General features: G+C 35.6%; 1 protein-coding gene across 1 annotated transcript in view; it reads right to left on the bottom strand.

The window, feature by feature from the left end:
• Positions 1 to 14,569, bottom strand: part of LOC123531032 (ATP-dependent RNA helicase DDX42-like) — a 34,354-nt gene extending 19,785 nt beyond the window's left edge. The window contains exons 1-5 of the mRNA XM_053517564.1: positions 14,315 to 14,569; positions 9,469 to 9,573; positions 8,527 to 8,638; positions 3,407 to 3,542; positions 766 to 827 (exon numbers count right to left, since the gene is read on the bottom strand). Coding sequence (XP_053373539.1) covers positions 766 to 827; positions 3,407 to 3,542; positions 8,527 to 8,638; positions 9,469 to 9,553 — 395 coding nt within the window. The 5' untranslated portion in view covers positions 9,554 to 9,573; positions 14,315 to 14,569. The remainder of the gene's footprint in view (positions 1 to 765; positions 828 to 3,406; positions 3,543 to 8,526; positions 8,639 to 9,468; positions 9,574 to 14,314) is intronic.
• Positions 14,570 to 22,429: the final 7,860 nt, after the last annotated feature.

Below are 22,429 nucleotides of genomic sequence, written 5' to 3' on the forward strand. Positions count from 1 at the left end.
CCACTTCATTAACTTTGTTTGTTTTTTGGTTTTGCAAAGTTTTTCCAACAGTATTTCAGATATGTAACGGCGGGCAGTTAGCCTAACATATGTTCTTGGATTTCCGTACTAATACTAAACTGTTCTCCACATTACAAATGTAACTGCCAATGTCTCCATATAGGTCAGAGCTTGAGGACAAATGATTCTGGACACAATGTCTTTTATTAAGATCGTCATGGAGAACATACCGGTACACCAAGCTAAGGTAGTTGGCTACTTCATTGGCTAGTGTCATAATGTAGGAGTGATAACATCATCCAGTGAAGCTTAAAACCGACCTGTAGGTTGTATTGACAACACCAACATTACTTTGTCTTTTTTGTTCTGAGTTAAGCACTGATTTTTAACAGTATCTCAGCTATATAACAGTAAGCAGTTAACCTAACCAGTGTTCCTGGATACTGCACCAGTACTAACCTGTTCTCCACAAGAACCTGTCAACTTCTCAAATGCATGAATCCGAGGTGGAAGACAAAATGACATCAGACACAAGTCTTTTATCAAATTGTCACAGAGTACATACGCCCTGCCCTGGGATTGAACTAAAGACCCAATGGCCCATTAACCAGCACTCTCCCTATTGAGCTAAAGGGACAGGCAATGCATGATCTTTGACAGCCTAAAGTTAGTAGATGCTTCTAATGTTCTTTTTAGCATGAAAAAAAAATCACAAAACATGTAATTATGACTAAGTATCATAGTATAACTTCTTTCAACAATTACTTTTCCTCTCCTCTTTTCTTTGTTTCTTTCTTCTTTGGTTTAAAGTCGGCTTCCACCTCTTCCTGAAGTAAACAAAAAAATTGAACTTTGATATATATAATTATCTATTATTCCTACATGCTAAAGATTTGGCATAATTCAGGTCAAATTGGGACTTTCTAATTTTTCAATGATGAAAAACGACTAATTCCACTCCTAAAGACATTATTTCAGTCCCCGATGGCAGTGCTGACAAATGCAGTAGTCTGCAATATATATAATAAATCCTACTATGAAAGAGCTGACGTCAGTTATCTAAACAATCGAAAATGAAGTAGATTTGAAGTTTGCATCTCTAACATCCATTCCGTCCTGTTACAGTACTGCATTATGATTGAATTATCTAGACACCGGATAGTCCATGACAGCATATGAAACATTTTCACCAGATAAAAATCGCGCTTATTTATTGAATTCACGATGAGTGCAAAACTGCAGCAGGACCAGTAAATTTTCTAGGCAGCTTGTGCTGCAAAAAGAATTTGTTGAGCACTAGACGAGCACTGCCAACCTTGAGCATGCAAGCTGAATAGTAACCTCACACTACTACGACAGGGAGTACTGGTGTCATTCTTGTGATCAGGTGTTCTTATTTAATAGCGGTTTTGGACTGGTTGAAAAAAGAAGTAGGAAAATCCTAAGAGTCAATGAGACATTTATAAGCTGATTGGATAAATGTAATGTTTACAATCATAAATTTTGCGTCAAAATCAAGCACTTTGTTTTCTGTGAAATTTGGAATACAATTTTACAAGTGACTGGCTGAAAGTATGATTTTTTGTCTTTTTAGAATAGTAGGTGTCAATGGGCATGTTGCCTCTAAATACCATTTAAACAAGAGCTCGTCGAACACAAAATGCCCCCCTTGATGCATTCAGTAATTGCACAAGGAACAGAAATTATATGCTCACTGTAAACAAAAGTTCAAATGTGAAAAAAAAGGTCACTAGGTCAAAATCAAGGTCATATTTTATTTCGGAACACAAAACTAAGCACGTGGTCCAAATTTTAAGTCTGTAGCTTCAAAAATGTGAAAGTAGGTCACTAGGTCAATAACAAGGTCAAAGTTTGTTTCGGTACACAAGCCTATGCATGTGGTCCAAATTTGAAGGCTGTAGCTACAGAAATGTGAAAGTAGGTCACTAGGTCAAGATCAAGGTCAATTCATGTTAAGCTTCATCTTGCCACTCAAAACTATACATGTGGTCCAAATTTTAATGATGTAGGTTATGGACATGAAGATTCTAAGTTTTTTGCCTATACAAGTCTTTTTGAACTATGTGACCCCCTGGGCGAGGCCATGTTTGACCCTAGAGGGATAATTTGTACAAACTTGGTAGAGAACCACTAGATGATGCTACATTACAAATATCAAAGCCCTAGTCTTTGTTGTTTGGTCAAGAAGATTTTCAAAGTTTTCCCTACATAAGTCTATATAATCCATGTGACCCCCAGGGCCGGGCCATATTTGACCCTAGGGGAATAATTTGAATAATCTTAGTAGAGGACCACTAGATGATGTCATATACAAAATATCAAAGCCCTAGGCCCAGTGGTTTTGGACAAGAGGTTTTTCCTATATAATTCTATATAAACCATGTGACCTCCGGGGTGGGGCCATATTTGACCCCAGGGAAATAATCTGAACAATCTTGGTAGAGGACCACTAGATTTTGCTACATACCAAATATCAAAGCCCTAGGCCCTGTGGTTTTGGACAAAAAGATTAGAAACCGTTTAACTGTTCCTGGCCAATGTGACCTTGACCTTTGACCTAATGACCTCAAAATCAATAGGGATCATCTGCTGGTCATGAACAACCTCACTATCAATTTTCCTGACACTAAGCCCAAGCGTTCTTGATTATTGCCCGAAACCATTTTCCTGTTCCTGATCACTGTGTCCTTGGCCTTTGACATACTGACCTCAAAATCAATAGGGGTCATCTGCTGGTCATGATCAACCTCCCTATAAACTTTCATGACCCTAGGCCCAAGCGTTCTTGAGTTATCATCCGGAAACCGTTTAACTGTTCAGGGTCACTGTGACCTTGACCTTTAAGATACTGACCTCAAAATCAATAGGGGTCATCTGCTGGTCATGACCAATCTCACTATCAACTTTCATGATCCTAAGCCCAAGTGTTACTGAGTTATCATCCGGAAACCGTTTAACTATTCAGGGTCACTGTGACCTTGACCTTTGACATACAGACCTCAAAATTAATAGGGGTCATCTGCTGGTGATGACCAACCTCCCTATCAACTTTCATGATCCTAGGCCCAAATGTTCTTGAGTTATCATCCAGAAACGGATTGGTCTACATTCCGACCGACCACCGACAGACCAACAGACCAACCGGCATCCGCAAAACAATATACCCCTCCTTCTTTGAAGGGGGGCATAAAAATTGGGTAGGTGTGTTTGAAGAAAGACTGCAAAAAAACTTGGGATAAGCCTTCTGTCAATTTTTGGGTATGTGGCATGGTCATTTCTTACAATGGAAGCCTATGGCAAAATCAATAGCAGTGCCTGACTTTATGGCTGAACATTAACAAACTTATAACGACTGCTTCAACAAGGTTACAGTCTATTGTGATACCTCTATGCCAGCCATGAAAGCATCTAGTGGATCATCACTGTCACTGTCGTCTTTCTTGTTTTGTTCCTGGTCTGCTCCAGGGCTGCCAGGGGCTGGCTGGTACTCAGCATTATCTGCTTCATCACCATCAAAATAACTGGAGAAGAGACAAGTTAGAAAAAACATTAAAGAAATGATACAATGAAAGTGCAGAGGAATCAATATTTTTATACCTTTTTTTTTCAAAGGGAACTTGTCTACCTAGTTTAATCATAGTTTATTGCTTATTAATATTTACATTTATAATAATAAACATCAAAAATGTACATGTACAGCCAAGAAAATAAGCAAATGGGTCGGGCCACAAGTTCTCACAACATCAGTAAACGGCCCTTCTTAAGCCTATTAAGTTTGATCACTAAGTTCGGCCCAAGCGTTCTTTACTTCTTGAGTCTGACCTTCTGCTCCTCAAAAACTATAGGAGTCATCTACTGACCACAATTATCATAAAAAAGTTTGATTACTGTATGCAAAAGCATTCTTTAGTTATTGAGCGAGCCTGTTTTCAGTTTCAAGATCACCGTGACCTTTGGCCTATTACGCCCCAAAATAACAAGAGTCATCTACTGACCACAGGCAATCACCCTATGAAGTTTGACGACTGTAGGCCAAAACTTTCTTCAATTATTGAGCAGTTTCAAGACCACTGTGACCTTGACCTTTTACCTTCTGACCCCAAAACAATAATAAGTCATCTACTGACCACTTGCAATCATCCTATGAAGACTGATAATTGGGAGACCAAGCATTCACCAACCAACAGACAAACTGACAATGAGCAAAACAACATAACCTCTCTTCTTCTACAGGGTCATAACAATTAAAGTGCTACTAAAGTGCCATTAAAGGCTTTCCCAGCATCAGCATACTATTCCAAGTCAGGATCTTTGTCATCTTGGATCTTTTTTTTTTAATCAAGTAATTTTAGCATGAATTTAAACAATATGATTATCTATGAGCATCTTTCAGAGTCAATAAAATTCTGTATAGTTTCTGTGATCATTATAAACTGTGTGATATAGTTATTTTTTCGGTTTATGCATAAATTTTTATTTTCTATCGTTTTAATACTATGTTATATGTTATATATTTGTATGCTATTTCTGATGCTAAATAAAACGATCTATATAACTACCTATCTACTGGTAGACCTAAGAAAAATAGTACTCATCACCATTACTTAGTATCTAGCATAAAGTTCAGACTCTTAGGCACACAAATAAACCGCTTCTTTATTTCAAAATGTAAAACACTCAAAGTGGAAAAATAGCAATTTTATCACAATTAAGTTCAAGTTAGCATGCACACAAATGAACAGCATCACAGACCATGGCATATCAATATTTACAAAATGTACAAAACAGTAAACATTTTCATAAGAAAAATTTCTTTATAACTGACCACTTTATATGGAGACCAAGGTCAACAGTGATAATACTGAGATTAGATATGACTTCGAAAAATGTCCGAAAACATCGGTTTCATTCATGAGGTCAATGTGACCATAACCTTTGACCTACTGATGCCGGTACCTAAGCAAAATTTCAGAATTGTCTAAAGACAACGCTGCATTTTGAGACTGCTCTCTTAAACACATTTTTAACAAGAGGGTCATGATGACCCTGTATCGCTCACCTGAGTAATATGAGCTACATGTTTCAAATGTTGAACTGATGCTAAAATATTAAGAAAGTAGGTCAGTAGGTCACATTTATGGTCACTGAAAGTCAGTTTTAAGATTGGTGTGCAAAACTGTACAAGTCATCCAAATTTCAAGTCCAGGCCTCGACCTTAGCGGTGGACCGTTGGACCGACGCAACCAAAATATCGACAGGTCCACTAACTATGAAAAGTTGGGTAGGCCGACGGTCAACCAATTTTCAGTCACGGTCTGCAAATAAAATAAAACCCTTAAAAGTAAAAAAAATAGGAGGGAAAATCGTACCCATATCGGCGAATTCACAAAACGAAAGTTGATTTTGCCTTAAGTACGGCATTCTACCGTTATAAGCATTGGCGAGTTAAAGTCAGGAGAGCACGAATGGACTACTCCACCGATCGGGCGAGTGGTTTTTACGTGGTAACTTTACCAAATTGAGAAATTACATCAGGCAAAATTACCTGGATTGACTGGAATTTACCCGCGAATCGTAAAAATATCTAAACGTCATGCTGGTAATTTTCCATTCCACAAGCACGTGCACCCTATCGTAATGTCTAATTAACATCGCGGTTACTTTTGACACAAAAAACGCGCGTAGTGCATTCATTTTTTAATATAATCGCTTTAAATTTTCAACACCGCTTGAGAACTAATACAGTTTGAATTCTATAACAATTTTAATAAGATATCGACAGGAATGTAGGCAAAATTCTTTAAAAACGATCAAATTTTCATATAATGTTTTGTAAAATTTCAAACAGCGCGATCTTGATTATTTATTTCTTTCTTAAAGTAAATATACGGTACATACTATGGTAATAAAATTCAGACTTTTGACCAGAAAGTACAAAAAACAATTAAACAAGAGCACCGCCTTGCGGGTGCTGACGCTCATCTGATTTTTTTTGTGTAATAGAAATATTGTCCTACCCATGATTTTCTAAGTCTAAAAAGGGCCATCATTCTTGCAAAAAGCAGGATAGAGTTATGTTTCTTGATGTACAGTGTCCAGTTATGATGGTGAAAAAATGTTGCAAGTTTTAAAGCAATAGCTTTAATAGTTTATGAGAAAAGTTGACTTAAACATAATACTCAACCAAGAAAATATTTTCTAAGTCCAAAAGGGCAATAATTATTGCAAAAAGCAGATGGAGTTATGTTCTTGCTGTACAGGTCAGCTATGATGGTGAACAAGTGTTGCAAGTTTCAAAGCAATAGCTTTGATAGTTTAAGAGAAAAAGTTGACCTAAACATAAAACTTAACCAGAAAATCTGTTATTTTCTAATCAAAAAGGGGCCATAAATCTTGCAAAAAGCAGGATGGAGTTATGTTTCTTGCTATACAGGGTCAGCTTATGATGGTGAACAAGTGTTGCAAGTTTTAAAGCAATAGCTTTGATAGTTTAGGATAAAAGCTGACCTAAACATAAAACTTAACCAAGAAAACTGATTTTCTAAGTCCAAAAGGGGCAATAAATCTTGCAAAAAGCAAGATGGAGTTATGATTCTTGACGTACAGGGTCTGCTTATGATGGTGAACAAGTATTCCAAGTTTCAAAGCAATAGCTTTGATAGTTTAGGAGAAAAGTTGACCTAAACATAAAACTTAACCAAGAAATCTGATTTTTTTCTAAGTACAAAAGGCCATAAATTCTTGCAAAAAGCAAGATGGAGTTATGTTTCTTGCTATACAGGGTCAGCTTATGATGGTGAACAAGTATTCCAAGTTTCAAAGCAATAGCTTTGATAGTTTAGGAGAAAAGCTGACCTAAACATAAAACTTAACCAGGCAACGCCGACGCAGACGCCGACGCCGACACCGACGCCGACGCCGACGCCGACAACCGCTCAAGTGATGACAATAACTCATCATTTTTTTTCAAAAAATCAGATGAGCTAAAAATCTTAAATAATGAAAAAGCGGCAGCAATTTAAATACATGGAGTAAAACGATTTTTGGCAAACAGATTTCTGTTAGCGCGACAGAATAGCTTACGTGACCTAATGAACGTAAATAGAAATGTGGTATAAAATAAAGCAGTATGATGTCATTGCGGTTTTTAATAAGTTTTAAATGATTCTTTGTACATGTATGTTTTGACACAACACTTTGTTAAATATTCTTCTGAAACAATAATGTAAATTCTTGAGGGCAAATAGGTCACAGAGGTAGGACATCCACTATCATCGTTCACGGTTTGACACATTTACATGTCAGTTATTCGGATATTGCACATTCGCTTTTAAAAAATTAAAGAAAAAACTTTTTTACTGATTTCTTCTCAACAATTAAAGGAATCGAGAATACGATCAGACAGTGATGTGTCACATGGCGCGAAAACATGACGTAAGCCATGACAATCTCGGGGAAACAAAACCGCTTTGATCTCCGCTTCAGATGCCACTAATAACCGACACACTTCTTTAGCTCTTTGAGGGGTGTTAATTGAAAATGAAAACAAGGCCAATTACTTAGTTTATCATCAGAATAATTACCGATAATTAATTGTTGATGTTTTCTTTTTCATTTTCAACACGGGTCGGGAGGATGATGATTATTGTGTCCATATTTTGGGACACTTTTCAAAATAATTATTTTCGGGATAACAGATTGCTACAGTCTTCCATTTTTAATTATTTTAGAAATAAGTCCTGTTTCTTTGAGTCATATGAAGTTATGATGTCAACAACATCACAATTTATGTGATAGAATTGGAGGTCCACTAAAGTCTGAGCAGGTCTACTAGATTTTAGCAGTTGGTGGACCTGCTGGCAACTGCTGAAAAAAGTTAAGGTCGAGGCCTGTGGGTGGGGCCTCTTTTCAACTCAGGGGCATAATTTGAATAATCTTGGTAGAGGACCACTAGGCAATGCAACATACCCCGGGGCAGGGCCTCTTTTCATCCCAGGGTAATAATTTGAACAATATTGGTAGAGGACCACAAGGCAATGTTACATACCAAATATCAAAGGCCTAGGTCTTGAAGTTTTTTCCTATATAAGTCTATGTAAAACTTGGGACCCCCGGGACAGGGCCTCTTTTCAACACAGGGGCACAATTTGAACAATCTTCACAGAGGACCATTAGATGATGTCACACGCCAAATATCAAGGCTCTACGCCTTGCAGTTTTGGACAAGGAGATTTTTAAAGTTTTTCCATTCGGTTGCCATGGCAACCAGAGTTCTGCATGGAATTCAATATTTTGAATAATTTTGAAAAGGGTCCACCCAAGGATCATTCCTGTGAAGTTTGGTGTAATTCTGCCCAGTGGTTTTTAAGAAGATTTTTTTAGAAAATGATGACGGATGCACGACGGACATTGAACGGTCACAAAAGCTCACCATGAGCCTTTGGCTCAGGTGAGCTAATAAACATGGAACAAGTCAACAAATTTGCTAAGAAAAATATATCTTACTCGTCATCATCAGTGATCCTACTGCGACCAAAGTGAAGCTTGTAGCCCATACTTCTTCCTGGGATAGCACGAGATGTTCCCGAACTACCCATCCTTGATAACCCATCGCCACCTATGTAATTATATCAGAAACTTTGTATTAGAGTCATTCAAACAGAGGGACATTAAAACAGGAACGGTCTCCTATGTACATTCCAACAGTCTATTTGAACCCACTCTCAAAATGAAATTAAGTAACTCATTATCTGATGCTGGGCCTCCGTGGCAGAGTGGTTATTTAAGAAATAATATGTCTCATCCAGTGATTTGTCGTTGAATAAATCATTGTTTGGAGTTCAGATGCGAAGGAATTATATCACGAGGGCGCAGGCCGAGTGATATAATAATACGCATCTGAACGACAAACAATGATTTTTCAAGAGCAAATCACTAAATGAGATATATTATTTCGATTCTAACACGTTACCAAGAATTTTAAGTACATCCTTAACGACATTCATTAAAAATTTGCCCGTTTTCAATCGGTTTCTTTTCCAGCGCGCCGCTATGCCGTTTGACGCCATGACGTAATAATTGTGATATCAGAACAGTGACTTGTTGTATAATAATTCACTGTTTTCTGCCTTCTTTGTTTAATAGGAAAATGAAATGGGCCGTGTTAGAATATATAATAAGGTCACTGTCTCCAAATCACTTGCTCCTCACCCTTCAGTGTTGGTCCAATACCTTGCTTGAGGCGTAGAATTATTTCTTGTGAGGAAGACACTAATCTGAATTACAGAAGGTCTGTAGTTCTACCCAGGTGTCTGCTCGTACTTGAAATAATGCTCACAGATTCACCTGGGGTCTTCCTCTACCATCAAAAACTGGAAAAGTCACCATTATGACCTACTGTATAACTGTGATGTTAAACCCAACAAGCAAACATTATCTGACACATACCTACGCTACCTCCATCAGACTTGTTGATTGCGAACCCTTGGAACCCAAATCCTCGGTTCCTCCCATCTCCTCCCTGACTGTACATCTTTGCAAACACCAGACTATCTGTTTGAAGAACACAACTTTTTTGAAATCAGAAAATTTATCATAAAATGAAAGGAAATAAGAAGGGAATTCTATATAGCTTTGGTGCTAAGTACAAAAAGTTAATTTACAAGAGTTATCATGAAAACAATTATCATATTACAATGTATATACAGTTATATGTAGTTTCAGCTTTTGAAAACAATAATTGGTAGTATCGTCTGTATGAAAGTTAAATTAGGTAGTTGAGATTTTTGGTTCTGGTGTGAAGTGAATTGGTGATCTACATGGACTAGGTTTTATTTGATTTTGTTAATTATAATCAGAAAAATTTCCATTGTGATCAATGGCATATTGTTCTAGGGTTTGTTAGAGCTTTACTGTAACAGGAGTACAGATACATACATTGACTGATGTGAGAAATTTCACTACAAGTTACCTAGGTACATCTATCAGTGAGGAAGTAGTTTTTCTGCTACAAAAAGAGAACGTAATCTGACTGCCCAAAATTTATATCACTTCAATAGTCCTACACGTGAGGTTTCAATAAGTTGCCAAAAACAGGAAAAAAAAAAGAAATATCTTTTAGAAAGAAATTGGAAGAGTTTGTCATATAAATTATAATTTAACATATTTCTAAATGAAACACAGCAAACAGGAAATGACATCACTGTGACATCTCCAGTGATAAATTTGATAAGTTTGTTATCCACTCCTCCACTTTAACAGGTATGATAACACTTTTAAACATTAAATGATTAAAAGACCGTGAATAGTTTCTCATGAAATTTCACTTACAAGAGCTGAGCTTGAGTAAGCCTTGACTCTTCCATAGTTTTTAAAATTCTACATCAAACAAGGGCCTAGACCAAATAATTTGACGTCAGAACTGATTCTGAGATATTTTCGTGACAGGGCAGAATCCCTCTCTTTACGTCAAAACCAGTAAATAAAATCTGTAAAAAGATCCCTTTGAAGCATACAATGCAACCAAAAAAGAATAATAGCTGATTCGGTTTCATTGTGTCTGTTCATGTCTATTGAGAGGTAATGAAATGTGCAACACCTCTCAAGCCCCCTAGCACCAGCTTAAGCGGAACTCTATTGAACATCTATTGAATGGACTCCAGGATCCCAAAGGACCAGAAAATATAACAATTAACAATGAAAGACCTTTTCTGTGGTGAAAATAGATTTAGGTAAAAACACAATCAGGCAATATACTTAAACGATGAAATCGTAAAACAAATTAAACTGAATCATTCTATGGTTTAAACAGAACAGTAAAACACGTTAATAAAGCGTAAACACTATATATGATATCAGGGTTCTCACCAGGCTATTATCACCTGTCGCGTGCGACATGCCTTCAGACTTTGAGCTGTATATTCGACATCCCTTATTTCCCCCGTCATCCCTTAATTCCCGAAGCGACATGTCATAAAATCATCCCAATAAACACCCCGATTAATTCGATAGTGTATTCGAAAAGCTTCCACGTGCTACCAGATAGTTTAGGTAAAGCGATGCCAGTTAAGATAACCGCTAAACCAATGACAGCTTCCTATATGTGGAACGTGTGACATAAATTTCATCGTAGCTCCGCCTTTAAATCCTTTGACAGGCGGTATCTTGTAATGGGTACATGAAAGTGACTGTTTTCGCAAGTTTTAAGATTATACATGTCATTAGATATAATGACAGATGATTCAACAATTATCGTCCGAATGTTTTTCGCAATCAAGGAAAGACAATGTAAGGAATTAAAGTGACATTATGCGCATCTAATACTGCACATAGTGTGTTTTGGGTGAGTGTTCTATAAAAGCAATTTTCGGTTGCTGTGCAATTAGATGTGTTAAATTAACGATAATGCCGCATTAGTATTTGAAGTTCATGCTTTAAAAACAAAGAAATCGGACGGATAAAATAATAGATATTTTTTCAATCTTCTGGGCAATGATCTCCCTTACCTGAAAATGGAAATTTCTGAAGTAGAAGGGAAGCAACACCTGCTTGCAGTTTGACGTTTTTTTAAAAAGACTGCCCCAGTCAAAATAAGAAAGTCATATTTGGAAACTTATTTTTTTGCACCGGTAACAGTAAGAGTTTGGTATGTTGGGTTAAAAGCTATAATTTCCCTCATCCTTTTTACATGCACATCTATTTAAGCTTGATTTTTACTTTAAACAAGAGCACCGTCTTGCGGGTGCTGACGCTCATCTGATTTTTTTTGTATAATAGAAATATTGTCCTACCCATGATTTTCTAAGTCTAAAAAGGGCCATCACTCTTGCAAAAAGCAGGATAGAGTTATGTTTCTTGATGTACAGTGTCCACTTATGATGGTGAAAAACTGTTGCAAGTTTTAAAGCAATAGCTTTGATAGTTTATGAGAAAAGTTGACTTAAACATAATATTCAACCAAGAAAATGATTTTTCTAAGTCCAAAAGGGGCAATAATTATTGCAAAAAGCAGGATGGAGTTATGTTGCTTGCTGTACAGGTCAGCGTATGATGGTGAACAAGAGTTGCAAGTTTTAAAGCAATAGCTTTGATAGTTTAAGAGAAAAAGTTGACCTAAACATAAAACTTAACCAAGAAATCTGATATTTTCTAAGTCCAAAAGGGCCATAAATCTTGCAAAAAGCAGGATGGAGTTATGTTTCTTGCTGTACAGGGTCAGCTTATGATGGTGAACAAGTGTTGCAAGTTTTAAAGGAATAGCTTTGACAGTTTAGGATAAAAGCTAACCTAAACATAAAACTTAACCAAGAAAACTGATTTTCTAAGTCCAAAAGGGGCAATAATTCTTGCAAAAAGCAAGATGGAGTTATGTTTCTTGATGTACAGGGTCTGCTTATGATGGTGAACAAGTATTCCAAGTTTCAAAGCAAAAGCTTTGATAGTTTAGGAGAAAAGTTGACCTAAACATAAAACTTAACCAAGAAATCTGATATTTTCTAAGTACAAAAGGGGCCATAAATCTTGCAAAAAGCAAGATGGAGTTATGTTTCTTGCTATACAGGGTCAGCTTATGATGGTGAACAAGTATTCCAAGTTTCAAAGCAATAGCTTTGATAGTTTAGGAGAAAAGCTGACCTAAACATAAAACTTAACCAGGCAACGCCGACACCGACGCCGACAACCGCTCAAGTGATGACAATAACTCATCATTTTTTTTCAAAAAATCAGATGAGCTAAAAATGCATATAATTCCACTTTAAGTCAAAAATTGTGCAACACGGTAAAATGCTTTAGAACAATTATCCCCGTAATATTATTGTTTTTCACATGTATGAAATGTGTTCTCGGGCGGGATATCGAAAAGACAATGTAAGAATTAATGTTTTCTGTCGTCACTTTCAAAATAGAACTTGTAGAGAAAAGTTTGAAATACCCTCCGTGCATTCTTTCATCACGAACGGACACTTTGGTAGAACCACCGACCTTCCGTAAGCCTGCTGGATGGCTTCCTCACATGAAGAACCTCACATGAAGAATTCAACACCTCGAGTGAGGCTCGAACCCACATCGATGAGGGACAAGTGATTTGAAGCCAGCGACCTTAACCACTCGGCCACGGAGGCCCCGGTCACAATTTCAGAATCCCTCCCAGCCACGCCAAATGGCCAAAGGAAATCGGGCATTGATTCAAAATGGAAACCAGCATTTCCCAGGATGACAGACTCAGATTGTGTTGTTTTACATGTATGTACAACAAACAGTTGACATTTTCAAAAACTTAAAATGGATAAGTTTTCAGCAAATAAACTCCGCAGGAATAGAAGACATAAACTTTAAAATACAAATAGATCTGTGTGCAATGCTAAAATTGTGTTGTTTTATGTACAATAAATAGTAAATGAACATTTTTAGCAACTTAAAATTGATGAACTTTTAATTGTCATTCAGCAAATAAACTCCATAGGATTTTTATGACCTAATATCTTTTCTTGTTGTACATGTAAATGATGCCTATTAATCACTGAAAATACCACTAAATTTTTCACTCTGAAATGCACCAAAATGAGTTGTAGTAACACAAAATTTTCTGGGGTGACTCCCATACCCCCCATGCAGGAGGGGACACCCCTCCCGCACCCACCCCTTTGCTCATCAAAAAATATCCTTCTGCAACATGCCTTCAGAAAATCCTGGCTAGAACCCTGATATGTTTCATTTGGCTACCTCGCTGTATTTACATGTCCGCCATTACACTCTTGTTGCTGACAGTGCCGTTATCCATCGCGTGACAAGAAGCAAAGCTTTGAAGTTTAAAACAGTGACAAACTCGTGTTTTGACGTTTATTCACATAAACATCAACTGAATGGAGGGAAAAAATGGATATTCTTTCCAGGTATCTTAAAATTTCACTTATATTTTTGTTTTTTAATACTTAAAATGCCATTTAAAAATTGCCACGTAGAATCGTCGCGGAAGGTTCACCAGTACTCAGGTGTCAAATGAGAAAGCATGGTCATGACCCCAGTGGGGCTCGAAGTGAGCAGCTGACACCTTAACCTCTACACCACTGCTCCCCATTTTTACTTGTTTTGATAATACCTAAGTCCTTGCCAGTGAAGTGTATCACTGTCCGTTATCTAAGACTATATTTTGAGATTCAAGGGCTTGGTGCAAAACTAGTTTATTTCATACTTTATTTATTAAATTTACTAATAAGTTTTGCACAAAGCTCTCAAATTTAGTGTTGACTTGTATTATTAAAATACAATAAAACTATCAGAAATATTTTCTTACTTTTATTTCTGCTCTGACATTGGAACGTCCACAAATAGCATAAATAGTAACAAGTCCGTCAATATTGATGATTACGTAACTGGATCTTAGTCATACGGAAATTAATGCATCAATTTGATTAGTACAATCTTTCTCGGGAAGCTTCGGTAAAAGCAAAAACTGGCCAGAACCAGTTTCTTCAGGTCACTTGACATGTGTTTTCTGTTTATTTGCGCCAGATAGCAAATTAGACAAAATATGTGGTCGTCTGTTTTTTCAGAAAGTGTGAGAAAATGCTCCAAATTCATTAAATTAAGTCGTGATCAAACCATGAATTAGTGAGAATAACGATTCAAGCATCAGACTTGACAGTTATGATCGTATCAAATTAGTTAGACTACAGTAAAACGTAATTTTGGAAATTATTTGATAATTTTTACATAAATCAATGAGGAATTGAATCCCCTTTTGATACATGTATGTAAGTTTTATCTGAATTTATTGATCAGGTCGGCGTGACGTCACAACCGGAGCAATCGATTATGCAAATTACCTTGGAGGTGAAAGCAGGACCTCGCAATTCGTAGCGAATTAACTAGCGGTGTGGGTTGTGATGTTTTAATTCTCAAATAAAACAAATCAAGAGTCATCTTTTTTATCATCTGCAGTCCTTACGCTATGGTACAATCTATATATTTTTTTAAAAAAGTAGGGTTTTTGTGATAATTGATTTTGTGGCATTTTAAAACGGTCTGGAAAAAGTGACAGGTTATGTATTGTCTGCTCTTCGGCGCTACGGATCAGATATGATTAAAACAAGTACCCAAGCTTATTCAACATTTTCTCAGTTTGCTATATATATATATTAATCTAAACTAAATATCTGAGAACAAAACATTTTTTTTATTCAACTTCTTTGCTTGAAATCGTAGCAGTTGTTTCTTTCATCTCTTTCAAGTGTCTTGAAATTTATTTTTTTTTTTTTTTTAAAAAAGAACAGATCAAATAAACTAAATTAATTTTCTGATATTTTAAATGTTTTTTTTAAATAGCTGATTTTCTAAATGTTTTAATGCTCTGAAATAATTATTTTTTGCCATTTCTGAAATGTACTTGTGCGATAATTTTTTTTAGTTAAATGTAAAATGCTATATTCGAAGTACATAAGTATGAAAGCCATTTAAATAAAGATGAAAACTAAAATTTTTTATTCTATTGTATCTTATGCAGACATTTTTTTTTTTTGAGAAATTGTCCTTCCACCAAAAATATTTTTGGGAAATTAATTTTAAAGTTTCAAATGAACTAATGTTCGGCATGTGTATTGGTTAATTTTTTTTATGTATTTAGTCTATTAATCCCTTTGTCATTGACACGCAAATGACAATAATGTCATCTTCCAAATATCATAAACCCTGAAGGCATACATCAAACGGATAGACGGGAAAATAACCAAAAAGGCCCCGAGGGGTACATTAAAGGGATAAACCAAACAGGAAATCAATCTATTAATAATGATAGTCATTAGGAACTGGTCAAAACTGATCTTCATCAATATACCACATACTGATTGGTTTCCATATGATTTATGACTGGAATGAATGTTTTAAAATTTTGTGAGCATTCAATTGTGACAGTCTAAAAAATTAAAAAAAAAATGGATTTTGAAAACTACTAGATTACTAACATTTTCTAGAAAAAGCGTGCAAATTATCGTTCTCATTTTAAATATTGACAAAACAGAGATCAGTATTTTTTTTAGTATTTTCGTAATTGGAAGTCATCAATTTATTGATACGTCCTGGGCTTTCGTAAAAAAACTAGCATGCAGTTATTATATATATCATTTTTCTCCGCGTGTAACACAGTAGCTCTAGATGTCTATTACATTTAAAAAAATTGTAACATATAAAAAAAAAACCGCTTTGTGTTATAAATGCTATTGTGATCCTATACCCTTCGAGGGAGAAAAAAATCCCTTCCCTCCAATATTTACCCCTAATGTGCTATTAAGCTTTAAATTATACACTCTCATTAAATTTCATACAAATGAATTTAGGAAAAGGTGTTGATTTGATTAAATTTGGAGTGACTGAATCACTTTTGACACCATAGTATAAGCTATCTGGCTTTCAAACTATTTTAATGGCAGGCTACTAAATAGAACGAGAAAAGTGAAACGAATGGAGAAACCAAATCAATGAATAGATTTTCCTGTTTTATTTACTTTAAAAAGACCTCCCGATTTTTTAAATTATAATTTTCATCCAGTCCGTCACAAATAGAGACCTTGCAGCTTCCCACGGATCAATGATGAATATCACGTTTTAAACCTAAAAAAAAAAGGTTTCTTTCTCGGATGATTCTCTGGAACATCAAGCTACATTAAATTCACTGACTTTTTAATATTCCCCCAAAATTTAACTTTAAGCAAATGAAAACAACCAGCACTAGTGAAACATGAAACGCTTTCAATTACAATTTAGCGTTCTGCCGTCCCCCCTCCCCCGCTTTTTTGCTACGCAACGCGAAAACGCTGAATGCCCGGATACCGACCTATCAATTGCCAAATTCTTAAACATAATGGGCATTTAACCTATACTGGAATGTCTGGTATTGTTTTTATCACCAGACAAGGATATTAAATATTTCATTCCTTAAGAACAATAAAATGACAAATAATTTGCCTTAGAAACGCATGTCAAAGATATTTGGAAATAAAATTGCAGATGCAACCCAATTTCGTGACCATAAGTGTTGTGGACGTATCGTCCAGTTTATTTATCTGTCAAAGCTCAAGGAACATTATTTTTGAATATCGGTAAATATGAAGAAATATCTTGTTAAAGTCATTTACACGTATCGGCATGTAGAAGCGTATAAATAAGAAATAAACTTCCAAGAAATTTATTTTTGTTTTCACACTTACCTCTTTTGTGAAGAGTCTGTTGGACTAACTTTGTCATTCCCGTACTTTTACCGTACAATAGGCCAGGCACTGCTATTGATCATAGCCATAAGCTCCCACCTAGCCTGGGAATCCAGTCTGACAATTTCTAACTTTTTTTCTACCTGCAAATTGACAAATATCAGAAACTCGACGAATGCCAATTAACACTAATTAGCGCGACACCTGCGGGTCACAAGATCAAAGAAGAGACGGAATACCTTATTCCTACATGTTAAAGGGATCTACCCTGCAAGAAACATCCTCCTCCAAATACCTTGGTTGTCCGACGTCGCTTCCAACCTATCTTGGAACACACATATAGACCGTATAGTGAAGAAGGGCAATAGTATGCTAGGGTTCCTCCAACGTAATCTTCGAGTGCGTAATAACCTGTACGAAAAAAGGACCTGTTTTACAGCTGTAAAACGTCTGTAAAAGACCTGTATTTTGAAATTACAACTGTAAAAGACCTGTAATGGAAAAATGATGAGAATAAAAGTTTAAATTATCAGATGTAAAATATGAAAGTCTAAATTTTACAGCTGTAAAAATTACTGTTGAAATTTTAAACCAGCTGAAAAAGGGTCTTGTCTCAAAATTACAGCTGTAACATTTTTGGAGGAAACATGAGTATATGTCAGCCTTTTTTATGCATTTTGGCGGGATTTAACTGAAATTCACACAGACATCACATCTTTAACATTTTGGAATTTAAAGCGGTATAGAGTAAGTACAGATGTTTAATTATCTATTATGTTGTAAAAGGACATTTATAAGTACATACTTAACTATTACTCTATACTGGAAGCCGATAAGTTTAAAAGAAATAACTTCAAGACTGTCATATGTTTTCATGACTGACAAAAAAAGTTTTAAAATAAGATCTTCATATTTCTACTTTGTATACACTCTTGAATTTTGCTGTTGCTATACTGTAATCATACCCCCATATACTTTACGTACTAGATCATTTATTTTTCCATTTTCATAGTAATTTTTACCTTATCTAGAGAATCGCTATTCATCCTAAAACTTTTTTGCACCTGTAATTTCGTCCCTTAAAATAATGCCCTCTATTTCAACACCTATAATATTTCTACAGCATTTTTACAGCTGTAACTTTTTTTCATTTTACAGCTGTAACATTTTTTACAGGTGTAACTCATTTGCATATTTCGAACTGTTTTACAGTCATTTGACAGCTGTAAATTGAAATCTACAGCTGTAAAATCAATGTTGTTATATAAAATCTACAGGTGTAAATTTGGAGTAAGCATGACTGTTATTTTGAACAAAAGTACAGGTCTTTTACAGCTGAAAAATTTCGTACAGGAAGGACACCAAGTCGCAAGCCTACTTCGCTATAGTAAGATCCAACCTTGAATACTGCGCTTCGGTCTGGAATCCCTACACCAAACGTACACCATTAACAAACTGGAATGGTTCACGCAGAGGGGCCCCGCTATCCTGCAACAGATACAGGAACACTAGCAGCGTTACAGATATCTCGACGACCTCCACTGGGAAACGTTAGAGTCCAACGTGACAAATCCAGCAAACTATAATGTATCGTATCCGGAACATCTGGTAGACATCAATGCCACCGACTCCCTTTAAACCTGCATCTACACGTGCGAGAGCCCAACACTCATCCAAATTTCGGCAACTTTCAGCCAGGCCCAGACACATACAAGTTATAGCTTCTTCTTCCCTCGTACCATCGCACCTGGAACACACTACCGGCAACAACAGCTGAGGCCCTGACTCGGTACACTTCAAGCAGGAGCTTGCCAAGGATGACATTCTAACAGCCATCCTTCTCAGCTGTTTTAAGAACCGATGATGGTTTGGGAGCAGTACCTTTCTGGTGAATTCCCTTAGGCGCTACCTGCCGGGTTGGTCTGACGCTGGGAACCGACGCAATCTGAGAACTACCCCCCCTGCATTCTCTCTTTGATCTAACTATTTCAAATCTTTCCTATTATACTATCTTCTATCTTCATGTTTTTTTTAACTTTTTCTGCACTACTGAAACGTAAGGGTCAACCTGATGACAGAGTTTCGTATGCTGTAGATGTAGATGTAGATGTAGATGAATTACGTGGAATCTTTATTGCATAGGTATTTAGGTATGATTTCTTCTGGCAAAGCACAAATATTATCAACGGCTTCCCAGGCTAGCTTCCACTATAACAAACGATCATGTCATATACCCAAAACTGACAGATGACTGCTAAATGTTATTCTTTCAATAACATAGCATATCAGACACCAACCGAAAATAGTTATTTTATAATTCTTCTGATATCAGAAATTGAGGGTTTTGGCACATTTTCATGGTTGCTAATTAATGTTCTCAAATTTACAGCACATTAAGCCCTGAAATCTTCATCATTTGTTCAATGGAATGTTTTCTAATAGTTCTTTAAGAAAATTTAATACTGAAAATTGTACAAACAATGAAAAACTAAGGAATGTGTACTGTACGGGTACCCTAATTTTGCGGGTTTTATTATATAATTCATAATACTTTTTGATCCTGTTGTTTGCCTTTCGAAACCGTGACATGACTGAAACAGCTTTCAGAACAGAAATACATATACTGTAAGCTTTTATGTCATATTTTGTTACATTAAATGGCATTTAAAATGACAAGCAGGAAATTTAATTTTAGTTCCATGTATGGCATCTAGATAGCTCCTTATTTAAATTACCAGATGAGAAATAAAATAATTTTGTGAGATTTGATATACAATTATTTTCTTATTAACATTTTTGAAATAACTGTGTCTGAAGTTTCAAATTATTTATTCGGTTTTGTTCTTCAAATAATAAGTGATATGTGACACTAAAAATTCATTCAGACAGATTCTTAATTAATTTGTCTGCTGAGATTAATGTGAACAAAGAGCTATAAAAAAAATAGATCGGCAACTTGAAGGCATATAGATCAATCCCCCGCCAAAAAAAAAAAAAAAAACAAAACAAAAAAAAAAAAAAAAAAAAAAAACGAAAAAAAAACGTGGCAACTGAATGAGATCTCGTTTACCGGAAGTGACACGTTCTCCACGCGACATTTTATTCGAAAGCATTATTCATCGGTAAATTAATTATCACCCGTTTGACCACGCTTCTTTTGATGGTAAAAACCCGTGTACTTTTGTGTTTTAAGACTAGTTCACATTAAACTAATGTTGTTTTTGAAGCTAACATGTATTTTAAATGTAGTTTTAAAGGTACACATTGTAACTCTATGCTCGCCAATGTTTGTTTTTACTAAGATAACGCCGTTTCACGCTCTGACACGAGATCACTCGAGATTACAGCCAGTTGCCATTCTGTGTATTTTATACTTCTTTGATTTGAATGAGCATTTAATGCTTAGGCCTAACTATTTCTAGAGACAGAATGTTCAGTACATTATCATTTTGTTTTGTTTATCCTGATTCACATATTACTTCATGTTTACATGTTTTAACAGTCACAGAGTGAAAAATGTGCAATCAGTCCGGGGCTGGAATCCGGGACCCCTCACTCACGGCGAGTGCTCTACCGACTGAGTGCCTGACACATTATCTCCGCTAATCTGGCTAAGTCCGAACCGTGATATACACCCCGCAAACTGGAAATTCTTCCTCGAATTCCGGAGGTAGATCTACATAATATAATGTAAGCGTCGTAGAAATTTAGCGGTGTGCCGTAACCATGGAAACGGCTACAGAAGCTGGTAATCGCGGGAACTAAAATTCTTTCTTTTGTCATATTTCAAAAAGTAATGGTATTAGAAACTTGATTTTTTTCATATTTTTATTAAGTTATGAATACCTATTGTTTGCAGTGATTATATTCTAAATATCTTATTTAATTTCTCAATTGTCGTCAGCACGTGCAATTTAAGTTATTAGCACATGCATTTAGTTGTGAACCAACAAGGTGCCTCTTTCAATCAGAAAATATTTTCTGGACTTAATTACAACTATGGCTATTTTTGGCTTGAAAATTTTGTATAATACGCATGCATTAAATTTCTAAAATTTTGATACGTCAGTTTAAACACCCTTTCATATATTAATGCAGCGGATTGCATGCATTATACGTTATTCATTCGCTTCCTTTTTAATACATATGGACAATGAAATTAGGGGAAAAACTCGTTTAATCTCGGCTTGGAATATTTATCACATATAATATTTAAAGAAATGTTTATCAAATTAATGTTGGAAAACAGTGAATAAATTATGGTTTTTTTTTTTTTTTTTTTTTTTTTTTTTTTTTTTTTTTTTGTGACATCGTTACCTGTCAGTATTGTATAGATACGCTTAACATATAACGCCCTGCATAAAATTTTTCTCATTTTCGTTGATATCTTTAAATATTACTGTTACGAATTCAAGTATTTTAGATTTCATATTTCTATCACTTTAATAATTAATTATATTACCGGACTCTCTTCATAGTTTTAGGGAGTACAATAATGGGAGTAAACTAGGCCTAGAGTAAAGACTTCCAGTGTTTAAACGTTCTACAAAATGATGCTAATTACATGTTTATATGGAAACCTGGGGGAAAACCCGGTGCACCATGTGTCAATTGCTAAATATCAGATAACAATGCTAAAAGCCAAACCCCCTTATGCAAAAAGTTTGAAAACGAAATGACATTTATAAATTAAATATGGAAGGGTAAGGAAGCCGGGGTGCCATGCAATTGCCAAATGCTAATGACAGTTATTGCAAAATGATTTTGCTATATGCTTAATGTCAAATATTGCCTGTGAAAAGGTAATTGTCAAACAATAAATGATATTGTTAATTGCAAATACGAAACATAAATGCCAAATGCGCATTGCTAAGTACTTATTTAGGTAAGAGCTGAATATCAGTGTAAAATGCTCCTGTAAATAGTCATTGACCTTTGTAACATAACTTTGTCACTATTTAAAAAAATTTCTTAACATTTTAGAGAGAAAGTTTCGATCATGTCATTTTTACCCTCAGAACATGCTATTGCTTCAAACCAGGCTGATAGAACTTCATATGTTTTCACATGATTAAAAGTAAAAGTCATTAGTGTAAGGGATACAGATCATTTTCTCACAAGTTTAAAGCATTGACGAGTAGCATTTGTCATTTGGCAATCATTGTAGGCATTTAGCACAAGGATATGGTATTTTGCATTTGATATGT

Source organism: Mercenaria mercenaria, chromosome 11, assembly GCF_021730395.1.
Source record: "Mercenaria mercenaria strain notata chromosome 11, MADL_Memer_1, whole genome shotgun sequence".
In the NCBI taxonomy this organism is placed as follows: domain Eukaryota; kingdom Metazoa; phylum Mollusca; class Bivalvia; order Venerida; family Veneridae; genus Mercenaria; species Mercenaria mercenaria.